This window comes from Oncorhynchus mykiss, chromosome 16 (genome assembly GCF_013265735.2).
Source record: "Oncorhynchus mykiss isolate Arlee chromosome 16, USDA_OmykA_1.1, whole genome shotgun sequence".
NCBI lineage: Eukaryota > Metazoa > Chordata > Actinopteri > Salmoniformes > Salmonidae > Oncorhynchus > Oncorhynchus mykiss.
The window spans coordinates 44,686,739-44,700,024 of record NC_048580.1 but is presented as its reverse complement, the minus strand read 5'-3'; the positions used below and the strand labels follow the sequence as shown (position 1 = coordinate 44,700,024).

General features: G+C 52.6%; 1 protein-coding gene across 1 annotated transcript in view; it reads left to right on the top strand.

Moving 5' to 3' along the window:
• The window catches only part of plxna2 (plexin A2), a 342,953-nt gene that overhangs the window by 264,667 nt on the left and 65,000 nt on the right, over positions 1 to 13,286 (top strand). The window contains exon 17 of the mRNA XM_036947019.1: positions 163 to 256. Coding sequence (XP_036802914.1) covers positions 163 to 256 — 94 coding nt within the window. The remainder of the gene's footprint in view (positions 1 to 162; positions 257 to 13,286) is intronic.

Below are 13,286 nucleotides of genomic sequence, written 5' to 3'. Positions count from 1 at the left end.
ATTTATCTGAGGTTGTGCAGGGAAGGAAGTTTTGCAGAGAAGGTCTTGTTGTTGGCTGGTGTGTTTGTTTGTAAAACTTCTCTCTCTCTCTCTCTCTTTGTGTGTGTGTGTGTGTGCGTGTGTGCGTGCGTGCGTGTGTGCGTGCGTGTGTGTGTGAAACAGCGGCCACACTCCTCTGATGGTGACAGGAACTCACCTGGATGTTGTGCAGGAGCCCAGGATGCGCGTCAAGTACGGCGGCCGCGAGTCTGTTAACGTGAGTAGTAACACGCACACACACACACATACACTAGGCCAGACGATGCTGGGGATGAGTAGTACAACACACTCTCTTGGTCTCGACGATGTTGGGAATATAAAGTCTTGTCCTGCTAACTCCCAACTTCCACTACTTCCTACAACCTCCCCATGACCCATGTCTCACATCTCCCTTAACTCTAACTAGCCTCCTTAAATAAGGGAGTAGTTGGAGAGTGGTTCACATGCAGTATTTAATTAGACCGTTTTGTCACTGCCAGGCTCCCGTCACCATGGCCAGTCAGTCAGGGCCTCAGCTATACACAGTCCGGCTCTACTGTACGCTAACCTGCTCTACCCCACTTAGACGTGTTGTCTATTCAGAGGATTCAGCCTGAATGTTAAGTCTCACACAGGGAGTTTTCTGGAATCTTGAGTGTGGGGGGGGTGTTGGAGGGGTTGGGGGGCTGAAAGGTTGGAACTTAGTGGGGTGGAGGGGCTAAGCAGGATGGAGGGCTTGGAAGGCTGGGGGGAGACCGGGGGGGGCTGGTCCGTTCCTAATGGCTTCCATTAGAAGATGAAGTGCTGTCAGAAGACTTTGGTCAGCATAAAGGGCCCTTCTCTGTATAATCAGGGGCAGGCGGGCGGGACGGGGGAATCGTTACAAATTGCATTTACTCTCCATTCCTGGGGGTCCATGTTTAATTAAGGGATTTTTCCACCGCTACGGTCGGTGGGTAGGGGTGAAGGTTGGGGAGGGCAAAGGGGTGGGGGGGGGGAGAGGTAGTGCGGAACAAGTGCTTCATGCCAGGAAATACTGTCAATCATAAAGACATATTGTATACGTACACACACACTGTAGTCAGATGCCTACTGCACTCACTCACACACGGGCAGGCACACACACTCTATGACCGTGCCCTGAAGTTTTCTTCTTTGACTGAAACGGCCTCTACGTGACTGATATACCACTTCACCAGAACACTGCTCTGTGCGTCTCAGAGAATCTTTTTAGAGAACATTTGAACAGATTTTCTCCAAGGTAGTGTCTCTTTACCTTCTGCATTCACAACCCCCCCCCCCCCCCCCCCCAGCAGGACAGACTGTTCTGCACTAAAGTGGTTCTGAGGGGTCCTGAGGTTTCTTCATGATTGCTCCAGTAGCCTACATCAAAACTGTAACCTAGTCCTTTGTTCTAGTACATGTGTCCATGTACGGACACAGTTACCCCATCAGACCCTTTTATACAAAGAAACACAGCCATTTTGGGTCTGACGACAGACAGTCTCGCTGCTTTATTCACACAAAGAGAGAACTGGGTCAGATCAGAAAGAATTCTTGGAAACCTCTGAGCTGAAATAGGATTTGACTTGTGTGTGGGTGCTGTCTGGTGCGTCAGTCAGGAGCAGGCAGAAAGCTTTGAGAGCTCTGCGGCTTTCTCCTTTAAAGTGCAGTCTCACCCCCCCCCCCCCCCCCCCCACACACACACACTTACACACCTACCGAGCTCCTCTTTGATTCCCTCGCTCCAGAAGAGGGGAAGGGAAGAAGCCGCCATGTGAATTTTTGTTAACTGCTGAGGTTACAATTACGTATCTCTTCATCCCTTCCTTTCGTATTTGTCGCGGGGGGAAAGGCAGAAAGCCGTGCAATCAGGGCCCAGCCGAGAAAGGGCCTGTCATGTCAGCCTTCGAAGTGTCACTTGCCTTCCACTAAATTGCCTCTCTCGTCTCCCTTCTTCCATCCTTCCCTCTCGTAACCTGCACACGATTCTTCACAAAGGAGAAGGCACAGAAAGGGAGACACTTTTCTTTGACACGCTCTGTACCTGTCACTGGTTCACAATTGAAACATTAATCATTGTCCCTGATTAAAGCTAAAAGGTGTATTTTTCCCCTCACAGACCCACCCTCCCATTTCCTCCAAGAGAATTTCACATGCCACATTTTACCCCCATTAAGAAGTCTGCCTGGCTGATGTGATGTCATCATGAGATAGATAGAGGTTATGTCCCAAATGGCACCCTATTCCCTACATGGTGCACTACTTTCAACCAGAGCCCAATGGCACTGGTCAAACGTAGTGTGTTTACATAGGGGGATAGGGTTGCATTTGGGACAGAGACAGACTGTCAGAAGTGGAAGCGATCAACAGCAATTTGAGCTGATCAGAGAGAGAGAGAGAGAGAGAGAGCGCCCTACTCTTCACTAGGTCTATAAAGCAGCACAGCACTTACAGTCCTTATGCAATCAGACCTTTCTCTTTAGAGTATTGTCCTACTAGGAAACTGTATAAAAGACCTCACCCCAAGAGACATACAATGAACACTCAGATAGACTGATGTGATGAGCAGATGCATAGAAGGAATAGATGGTGAGACTCCACTATAGATACATCTTGCTCCCTCTCTCTACCTCAAGCTAAAGGCGTGGTTAATAAGACAGGCTTTCCTCCTCTGTCTCTCTTCACCGTCTTCCAGTCTTCTGCACCATCCCTCTCCTCCTCTCTAAACTCTACATCCATCCCTCTCCTCCTCTCTAAACTCTACATCCACGCCTCTCCTCCTCTCTAAACTCTACATCCATCCCTCTCCTCCTCTCTAAACTCTACATCCATCCCTCTCCTCCTCTCTAAACTCTCCATCCATCCCTCTCCTCCTCTCTAAACTCTACATCCATCCCTCTCCTCCTCTATAAACTCTCCATACATCCCTCTCCTCCTCTCTAAACTCTACATCCATCCCTCTCCTCCTCTCTAAACTCTCCATCCATCCCTCCCCTCCTCTCTAAACTCTACAGCCATCCCTCCCCTCCTCTCTAAACTCTCCATCCTCCCTCCCCTCCTCTCTAAACTCTACATCCATCCCTCCCCTCCTCTCTCCAGTCTCCATCCATCCCTCCCCTCCTCTCTACAGTCTCCATCCATCCCTCACCTCCTCTCTAAACTCTCCATCCATCATTCCCCTCCTCTCTAAACTCTCCATCCATCCCTCCCCTCCTCTCTAAACTCTTCATCCATCCCTCCCCTCCTCTCTCCAGTCTCCATCCATCCCTCTCCTCCTCTCTAAACTCTCCATCCATCCCTCCCCTCCTCTCTAAACTCTACATCCATCCCTCCCCTCCTCTCTCCAGTCTCCATCCATCCCTCCCCTCCTCTCTAAACTCTACATCCATCCCTCCCCTCCTCTCTCCAGTCTCCATCCATCCCTCCCCTCCTCTCTAAACTCTTCATCCATCCCTCCCCTCCTCTCAACTCTCCATCCATCCCTCCCCTTCTCTCTAAACTCTACATCCATCCCTCCCCTCCTCTCTCCAGTCTCCATCCATCCCTCCCCTCCTCTCTAAACTCTTCATCCATCCCTCCCCTCCTCTCAACTCTCCATCCATCCCTCCCCTTCTCTCTAAACTCTACATCCATCCCTCCCCTCCTCTCTAAACTCTACATCCATCCCTCCTCTCCTCTCTAAACTCTTCATCCATCCGTCCCCTCCTCTCTCCAGTCTCCACCCATCCCTCCCCTCCTCTCTCCAGTCTCCATCCATCCCTCCCCTCCTCTCTGAACTCTACATCCATCCCTCCCCTCCTCTCTAAACTCTCCATCCATCCCTACCCTTCTCTCTAAACTCTACATCCATCCCTCCCCTCCTCTCTAAACTCTACATCCATCCCTCCCCTCCTCTCTCCAGTCTCCATCCATCCCTCCCCTCCTCTCTAAACTCTACATCCATCCCTCCCATCCTCTCTCCAGTCTCCATCCATCCCTCCCCTCCTCTCTAAACTCTACATCCATCCCTCCCCTCCTCTCTAAACTCTCCATCCATCCCTCCCCTTCTCTCTAAACTCTACATCCATCCCTCTCCTCCTCTCTAAACTCTACATCCATCCCTCCCCTCCTCTCTCCAGTCTCCATCCATCCCTCCCCTCCTCTCTAAACTCTACATCCATCCCTCCCCTCCTCTCTAAACTCTACATCCATCCCTCCCCTCCTCTCTAAACTCTCCATCCCTCCCCTCCTCTCCAGTCTCCATCCATCCCTCCCCTCCTCTCTAAACTCTACATCCATCCCTCCCCTCCTCTCCAGTCTCCATCCATCCCTCCCCTCCTCTCTAAACTCTACATCTATCCCTCCCCTCCTCTCTCCAGTCTCCATCCATCCCTCCCCTCCTCTCTAAACTCTACATCCATCCCTCCCCTCCTCTCTAAACTCTACATCCACCCCTCCCCTCCTCTCTAAACTCTCCATCCATCCCTCCCCTTATCTCTAAACTCTACATCCATCCCTCTCCTCCTCTCTAAACTCTACATCCATCCCTCTCCTCCTCTCTAAACTCTACATCCATCCCTCCCCTCCTCTCTAAACTCTCCATCCATCCCTCCCCTCCTCTCTAAACTCTACATCCATCCCTCCCCTTCTCTCTAAACTCTACATCCATCCCTCCCCTCCTCTCTAAACTCTCCATCCACCCCCCCCTCCTCTCTAAACTCTCCATCCATCCCTCCCCTCCTCTCTAAACTCTCCATCCATCCCTACCCTTCTCTCTAAACTCTACATCCATCCCTCCCCTCCTCTCTAAACTCTACATCCATCCCTCCTCTCCTCTCTAAACTCTTCATCCATCCGTCCCCTCCTCTCTCCAGTCTCCACCCATCCCTCCCCTCCTCTCTCCAGTCTCCATCCATCCCTCCCCTCCTCTCTAAACTCTACATCCATCCCTCCCCTCCTCTCTAAACTCTCCATCCATCCCTACCCTTCTCTCTAAACTCTACATCCATCCCTCCCCTCCTCTCTAAACTCTACATCCATCCCTCCCCTCCTCTCTAAACTCTACATCCATCCCTCCCCTCCTCTCTCCAGTCTCCATCCATCCCTCCCCTCCTCTCTAAACTCTACATCCATCCCTCCCCTCCTCTCTAAACTCTACATCTATCCCTCCCCTCCTCTCTCCAGTCTCCATCCATCCCTCCCCTCCTCTCTAAACTCTACATCCATCCCTCCCCTCCTCTCTAAACTCTACATCCACCCCTCCCCTCCTCTCTAAACTCTCAATCCATCCCTCCCCTTATCTCTAAACTCTACATCCATCCCTCTCCTCCTCTCTAAACTCTACATCCATCCCTCCCCTCCTCTCTCCAGTCTCCATCCATCCCTCCCCTCCTCTCTAAACTCTACATCCATCCCTCCCCTCCTCTCTAAACTCTACATCCATCCCTCCCCTCCTCTCTAAACTCTCCATCCATCCCTCCCCTCCTCTCCAGTCTCCATCCATCCCTCCCCTCCTCTCTAAACTCTACATCCATCCCTCCCCTCCTCTCCAGTCTCCATCCATCCCTCCCCTCCTCTCCAAACTCTACATCTATCCCTCCCCTCCTCTCTCCAGTCTCCATCCATCCCTCCCCTCCTCTCTAAACTCTACATCCATCCCTCCCCTCCTCTCTAAACTCTACATCCACCCCTCCCCTCCTCTCTAAACTCTCCATCCATCCCTCCCCTTATCTCTAAACTCTACATCCATCCCTCTCCTCCTCTCTAAACTCTACATCCATCCCTCTCCTCCTCTCTAAACTCTACATCCATCCCTCCCCTCCTCTCTAAACTCTCCATCCATCCCTCCCCTCCTCTCTAAACTCTACATCCATCCCTCCCCTTCTCTCTAAACTCTACATCCATCCCTCCCCTCCTCTCTAAACTCTCCATCCACCCCCCCCCTCCTCTCTAAACTCTCCATCCATCCCTCCCCTCCTCTCTAAACTCTCCATCCATCCCTACCCTTCTCTCTAAACTCTACATCCATCCCTCCCCTCCTCTCTAAACTCTACATCCATCCCTCCTCTCCTCTCTAAACTCTTCATCCATCCGTCCCCTCCTCTCTCCAGTCTCCACCCATCCCTCCCCTCCTCTCTCCAGTCTCCATCCATCCCTCCCCTCCTCTCTAAACTCTACATCCATCCCTCCCCTCCTCTCTAAACTCTCCATCCATCCCTACCCTTCTCTCTAAACTCTACATCCATCCCTCCCCTCCTCTCTAAACTCTACATCCATCCCTCCCCTCCTCTCTAAACTCTACATCCATCCCTCCCCTCCTCTCTCCAGTCTCCATCCATCCCTCCCCTCCTCTCTAAACTCTACATCCATCCCTCCCCTCCTCTCTAAACTCTACATCTATCCCTCCCCTCCTCTCTCCAGTCTCCATCCATCCCTCCCCTCCTCTCTAAACTCTACATCCATCCCTCCCCTCCTCTCTAAACTCTACATCCACCCCTCCCCTCCTCTCTAAACTCTCCATCCATCCCTCCCCTTATCTCTAAACTCTACATCGATCCCTCTCCTCCTCTCTAAACTCTACATCCATCCCTCCCCTTCTCTCTAAACTCTACATCCATCCCTCCCCTCCTCTCTAAACTCTCCATCCATCCCCCCCCCTCCTCTCTAAACTCTCCATCCATCCCTCCCCTCCTCTCTAAACTCTCCATCCATCCCTACCCTTCTCTCTAAACTCTACATCCATCCCTCCCCTCCTCTCTAAACTCTACATCCATCCCTCCTCTCCTCTCTAAACTCTTCATCCATCCGTCCCCTCCTCTCTCCAGTCTCCACCCATCCCTCCCCTCCTCTCTCCAGTCTCCATCCATCCCTCCCCTCCTCTCTAAACTCTACATCCATCCCTCCCCTCCTCTCTAAACTCTCCATCCATCCCTACCCTTCTCTCTAAACTCTACATCCATCCCTCCCCTCCTCTCTAAACTCTACATCCATCCCTCCCCTCCTCTCTAAACTCTACATCCATCCCTCCCCTCCTCTCTCCAGTCTCCATCCATCCCTCCCCTCCTCTCTAAACTCTACATCCATCCCTCCCCTCCTCTCCAGTCTCCATCCATCCCTCTCCTCCTCTCTAAACTCTACATCCATCCTTCCCCTCCTCTCTAAACTCTCCATCCATCCCTACCCTTCTCTCTAAACTCTACATCCATCCCTCCCCTCCTCTCTAAACTCTACATCCATCCCTCCCCTCCTCTCTAAACTCTACATCCATCCCTCCCCTCCTCTCTCCAGTCTCCATCCATCCCTCCCCTCCTCTCTAAACTCTACATCCATCCCTCCCCTCCAGTCTCCATCCATCCCTCTCCTCCTCTCTAAACTCTACATCCATCCCTCCCCTCCTCTCTAAACTCTACATCCATCCCTCCCCTTCTCTCTAAACTCTACATCCATCCCTCCCCTCCTCTCTAAACTCTCCATCCATCCCCCCCTCCTCTCTAAACTCTCCATCCATCCCTCCCCTCCTCTCTAAACTCTCCATCCATCCCTACCCTTCTCTCTAAACTCTACATCCATCCCTCCCCTCCTCTCTCCAGTCTCCATCCATCCCTCCCCTCCTCTCTAAACTCTACATCCATCCCTCCCCTCCTCTCTAAACTCTCCATCCTCCCTCCCCTCCTCTCTAAACTCTACATCCATCCCTCCCCTCCTCTCTCCAGTCTCCATCCATCCCTCCCCTCCTCTCTACAGTCTCCATCCATCCCTCACCTTCTCTCTAAACTCTCCATCCATCATTCCCCTCCTCTCTAAACTCTCCATCCATCCCTCCCCTCCTCTCTAAACTCTTCATCCATCCCTCCCCTCCTCTCTCCAGTCTCCATCCATCCCTCTCCTCCTCTCTAAACTCTCCATCCATCCCTCCCCTCCTCTCTAAACTCTACATCCATCCCTCCCCTCCTCTCTCCAGTCTCCATCCATCCCTCCCCTCCTCTCTAAACTCTACATCCATCCCTCCCCTCCTCTCTCCAGTCTCCATCCATCCCTCCCCTCCTCTCTAAACTCTTCATCCATCCCTCCCCTCCTCTCAACTCTCCATCCATCCCTCCCCTTCTCTCTAAACTCTACATCCATCCCTCCCCTCCTCTCTCCAGTCTCCATCCATCCCTCCCCTCCTCTCTAAACTCTTCATCCATCCCTCCCCTCCTCTCAACTCTCCATCCATCCCTCCCCTTCTCTCTAAACTCTACATCCATCCCTCCCCTCCTCTCTAAACTCTACATCCATCCCTCCTCTCCTCTCTAAACTCTTCATCCATCCGTCCCCTCCTCTCTCCAGTCTCCACCCATCCCTCCCCTCCTCTCTCCAGTCTCCATCCATCCCTCCCCTCCTCTCTGAACTCTACATCCATCCCTCCCCTCCTCTCTAAACTCTCCATCCATCCCTACCCTTCTCTCTAAACTCTACATCCATCCCTCCCCTCCTCTCTAAACTCTACATCCATCCCTCCCCTCCTCTCTCCAGTCTCCATCCATCCCTCCCCTCCTCTCTAAACTCTACATCCATCCCTCCCATCCTCTCTCCAGTCTCCATCCATCCCTCCCCTCCTCTCTAAACTCTACATCCATCCCTCCCCTCCTCTCTAAACTCTCCATCCATCCCTCCCCTTCTCTCTAAACTCTACATCCATCCCTCTCCTCCTCTCTAAACTCTACATCCATCCCTCCCCTCCTCTCTCCAGTCTCCATCCATCCCTCCCCTCCTCTCTAAACTCTACATCCATCCCTCCCCTCCTCTCTAAACTCTACATCCATCCCTCCCCTCCTCTCTAAACTCTCCATCCCTCCCCTCCTCTCCAGTCTCCATCCATCCCTCCCCTCCTCTCTAAACTCTACATCCATCCCTCCCCTCCTCTCCAGTCTCCATCCATCCCTCCCCTCCTCTCTAAACTCTCCATCCATCCCTACCCTTCTCTCTAAACTCTACATCCATCCCTCCCCTCCTCTCTAAACTCTACATCCATCCCTCCCCTCCTCTCTCCAGTCTCCATCCATCCCTCCCCTCCTCTCTAAACTCTACATCCATCCCTCCCATCCTCTCTCCAGTCTCCATCCATCCCTCCCCTCCTCTCTAAACTCTACATCCATCCCTCCCCTCCTCTCTAAACTCTCCATCCATCCCTCCCCTTCTCTCTAAACTCTACATCCATCCCTCTCCTCCTCTCTAAACTCTACATCCATCCCTCCCCTCCTCTCTCCAGTCTCCATCCATCCCTCCCCTCCTCTCTAAACTCTACATCCATCCCTCCCCTCCTCTCTAAACTCTACATCCATCCCTCCCCTCCTCTCTAAACTCTCCATCCCTCCCCTCCTCTCCAGTCTCCATCCATCCCTCCCCTCCTCTCTAAACTCTACATCCATCCCTCCCCTCCTCTCCAGTCTCCATCCATCCCTCCCCTCCTCTCTAAACTCTACATCTATCCCTCCCCTCCTCTCTCCAGTCTCCATCCATCCCTCCCCTCCTCTCTAAACTCTACATCCATCCCTCCCCTCCTCTCTAAACTCTACATCCACCCCTCCCCTCCTCTCTAAACTCTCCATCCATCCCTCCCCTTATCTCTAAACTCTACATCCATCCCTCTCCTCCTCTCTAAACTCTACATCCATCCCTCTCCTCCTCTCTAAACTCTACATCCATCCCTCCCCTCCTCTCTAAACTCTCCATCCATCCCTCCCCTCCTCTCTAAACTCTACATCCATCCCTCCCCTTCTCTCTAAACTCTACATCCATCCCTCCCCTCCTCTCTAAACTCTCCATCCACCCCCCCCTCCTCTCTAAACTCTCCATCCATCCCTCCCCTCCTCTCTAAACTCTCCATCCATCCCTACCCTTCTCTCTAAACTCTACATCCATCCCTCCCCTCCTCTCTAAACTCTACATCCATCCCTCCTCTCCTCTCTAAACTCTTCATCCATCCGTCCCCTCCTCTCTCCAGTCTCCACCCATCCCTCCCCTCCTCTCTCCAGTCTCCATCCATCCCTCCCCTCCTCTCTAAACTCTACATCCATCCCTCCCCTCCTCTCTAAACTCTCCATCCATCCCTACCCTTCTCTCTAAACTCTACATCCATCCCTCCCCTCCTCTCTAAACTCTACATCCATCCCTCCCCTCCTCTCTAAACTCTACATCCATCCCTCCCCTCCTCTCTCCAGTCTCCATCCATCCCTCCCCTCCTCTCTAAACTCTACATCCATCCCTCCCCTCCTCTCTAAACTCTACATCTATCCCTCCCCTCCTCTCTCCAGTCTCCATCCATCCCTCCCCTCCTCTCTAAACTCTACATCCATCCCTCCCCTCCTCTCTAAACTCTACATCCACCCCTCCCCTCCTCTCTAAACTCTCAATCCATCCCTCCCCTTATCTCTAAACTCTACATCCATCCCTCTCCTCCTCTCTAAACTCTACATCCATCCCTCCCCTCCTCTCTCCAGTCTCCATCCATCCCTCCCCTCCTCTCTAAACTCTACATCCATCCCTCCCCTCCTCTCTAAACTCTACATCCATCCCTCCCCTCCTCTCTAAACTCTCCATCCATCCCTCCCCTCCTCTCCAGTCTCCATCCATCCCTCCCCTCCTCTCTAAACTCTACATCCATCCCTCCCCTCCTCTCCAGTCTCCATCCATCCCTCCCCTCCTCTCTAAACTCTACATCTATCCCTCCCCTCCTCTCTCCAGTCTCCATCCATCCCTCCCCTCCTCTCTAAACTCTACATCCATCCCTCCCCTCCTCTCTAAACTCTACATCCACCCCTCCCCTCCTCTCTAAACTCTCCATCCATCCCTCCCCTTATCTCTAAACTCTACATCCATCCCTCTCCTCCTCTCTAAACTCTACATCCATCCCTCTCCTCCTCTCTAAACTCTACATCCATCCCTCCCCTCCTCTCTAAACTCTCCATCCATCCCTCCCCTCCTCTCTAAACTCTACATCCATCCCTCCCCTTCTCTCTAAACTCTACATCCATCCCTCCCCTCCTCTCTAAACTCTCCATCCACCCCCCCCCTCCTCTCTAAACTCTCCATCCATCCCTCCCCTCCTCTCTAAACTCTCCATCCATCCCTACCCTTCTCTCTAAACTCTACATCCATCCCTCCCCTCCTCTCTAAACTCTACATCCATCCCTCCTCTCCTCTCTAAACTCTTCATCCATCCGTCCCCTCCTCTCTCCAGTCTCCACCCATCCCTCCCCTCCTCTCTCCAGTCTCCATCCATCCCTCCCCTCCTCTCTAAACTCTACATCCATCCCTCCCCTCCTCTCTAAACTCTCCATCCATCCCTACCCTTCTCTCTAAACTCTACATCCATCCCTCCCCTCCTCTCTAAACTCTACATCCATCCCTCCCCTCCTCTCTAAACTCTACATCCATCCCTCCCCTCCTCTCTCCAGTCTCCATCCATCCCTCCCCTCCTCTCTAAACTCTACATCCATCCCTCCCCTCCTCTAAACTCTACATCTATCCCTCCCCTCCTCTCTCCAGTCTCCATCCATCCCTCCCCTCCTCTCTAAACTCTACATCCATCCCTCCCCTCCTCTCTAAACTCTACATCCACCCCTCCCCTCCTCTCTAAACTCTCCATCCATCCCTCCCCTTATCTCTAAACTCTACATCGATCCCTCTCCTCCTCTCTAAACTCTACATCCATCCCTCCCCTTCTCTCTAAACTCTACATCCATCCCTCCCCTCCTCTCTAAACTCTCCATCCATCCCCCCCCCCTCCTCTCTAAACTCTCCATCCATCCCTCCCCTCCTCTCTAAACTCTCCATCCATCCCTACCCTTCTCTCTAAACTCTACATCCATCCCTCCCCTCCTCTCTAAACTCTACATCCATCCCTCCTCTCCTCTCTAAACTCTTCATCCATCCGTCCCCTCCTCTCTCCAGTCTCCACCCATCCCTCCCCTCCTCTCTCCAGTCTCCATCCATCCCTCCCCTCCTCTCTAAACTCTACATCCATCCCTCCCCTCCTCTCTAAACTCTCCATCCATCCCTACCCTTCTCTCTAAACTCTACATCCATCCCTCCCCTCCTCTCTAAGCTCTACATCCATCCCTCCCCTCCTCTCTAAACTCTACATCCATCCCTCCCCTCCTCTCTCCAGTCTCCATCCATCCCTCCCCTCCTCTCTAAACTCTACATCCATCCCTCCCCTCCTCTCCAGTCTCCATCCATCCCTCTCCTCCTCTCTAAACTCTACATCCATCCTTCCCCTCCTCTCTAAACTCTCCATCCATCCCTACCCTTCTCTCTAAACTCTACATCCATCCCTCCCCTCCTCTCTAAACTCTACATCCATCCCTCCCCTCCTCTCTAAACTCTACATCCATCCCTCCCCTCCTCTCTCCAGTCTCCATCCATCCCTCCCCTCCTCTCTAAACTCTACATCCATCCCTCCCCTCCAGTCTCCATCCATCCCTCTCCTCCTCTCTAAACTCTACATCCATCCCTCCCCTCCTCTCTAAACTCTACATCCATCCCTCCCCTTCTCTCTAAACTCTACATCCATCCCTCCCCTCCTCTCTAAACTCTCCATCCATCCCCCCCTCCTCTCTAAACTCTCCATCCATCCCTCCCCTCCTCTCTAAACTCTCCATCCATCCCTACCCTTCTCTCTAAACTCTACATCCATCCCTCCCCTCCTCTCTCCAGTCTCCATCCATCCCTCCCCTCCTCTCTAAACTCTACATCCATCCCTCCCCTCCTCTCTAAACTCTCCATCCATCCCTACCCTTCTCTCTAAACTCTACATCCATCCCTCCCCTCCTCTCTAAACTCTACATCTATCCCTCCCCTCCTCTCTCCAGTCTCCATCCATCCCTCCCCTCCTCTCTAAACTCTACATCCATCCCTCCCCTCCTCTCTAAACTCTACATCCACCCCTCCCCTCCTCTCTAAACTCTCCATCCATCCCTCCCCTTATCTCTAAACTCTACATCCATCCCTCTCCTCCTCTCTAAACTCTACATCCATCCCTCCCCTTCTCTCTAAACTCTACATCCATCCCTCCCCTCCTCTCTAAACTCTCCATCCATCCCCCCCCCTCCTCTCTAAACTCTCCATCCATCCCTCCCCTCCTCTCTAAACTCTCCATCCATCCCTACCCTTCTCTCTAAACTCTACATCCATCCCTCCCCTCCTCTCTAAACTCTACATCCATCCCTCCTCTCCTCTCTAAACTCTTCATCCATCCGTCCCCTCCTCTCTCCAGTCTCCACCCATCCCTCCCCTCCTCTCTC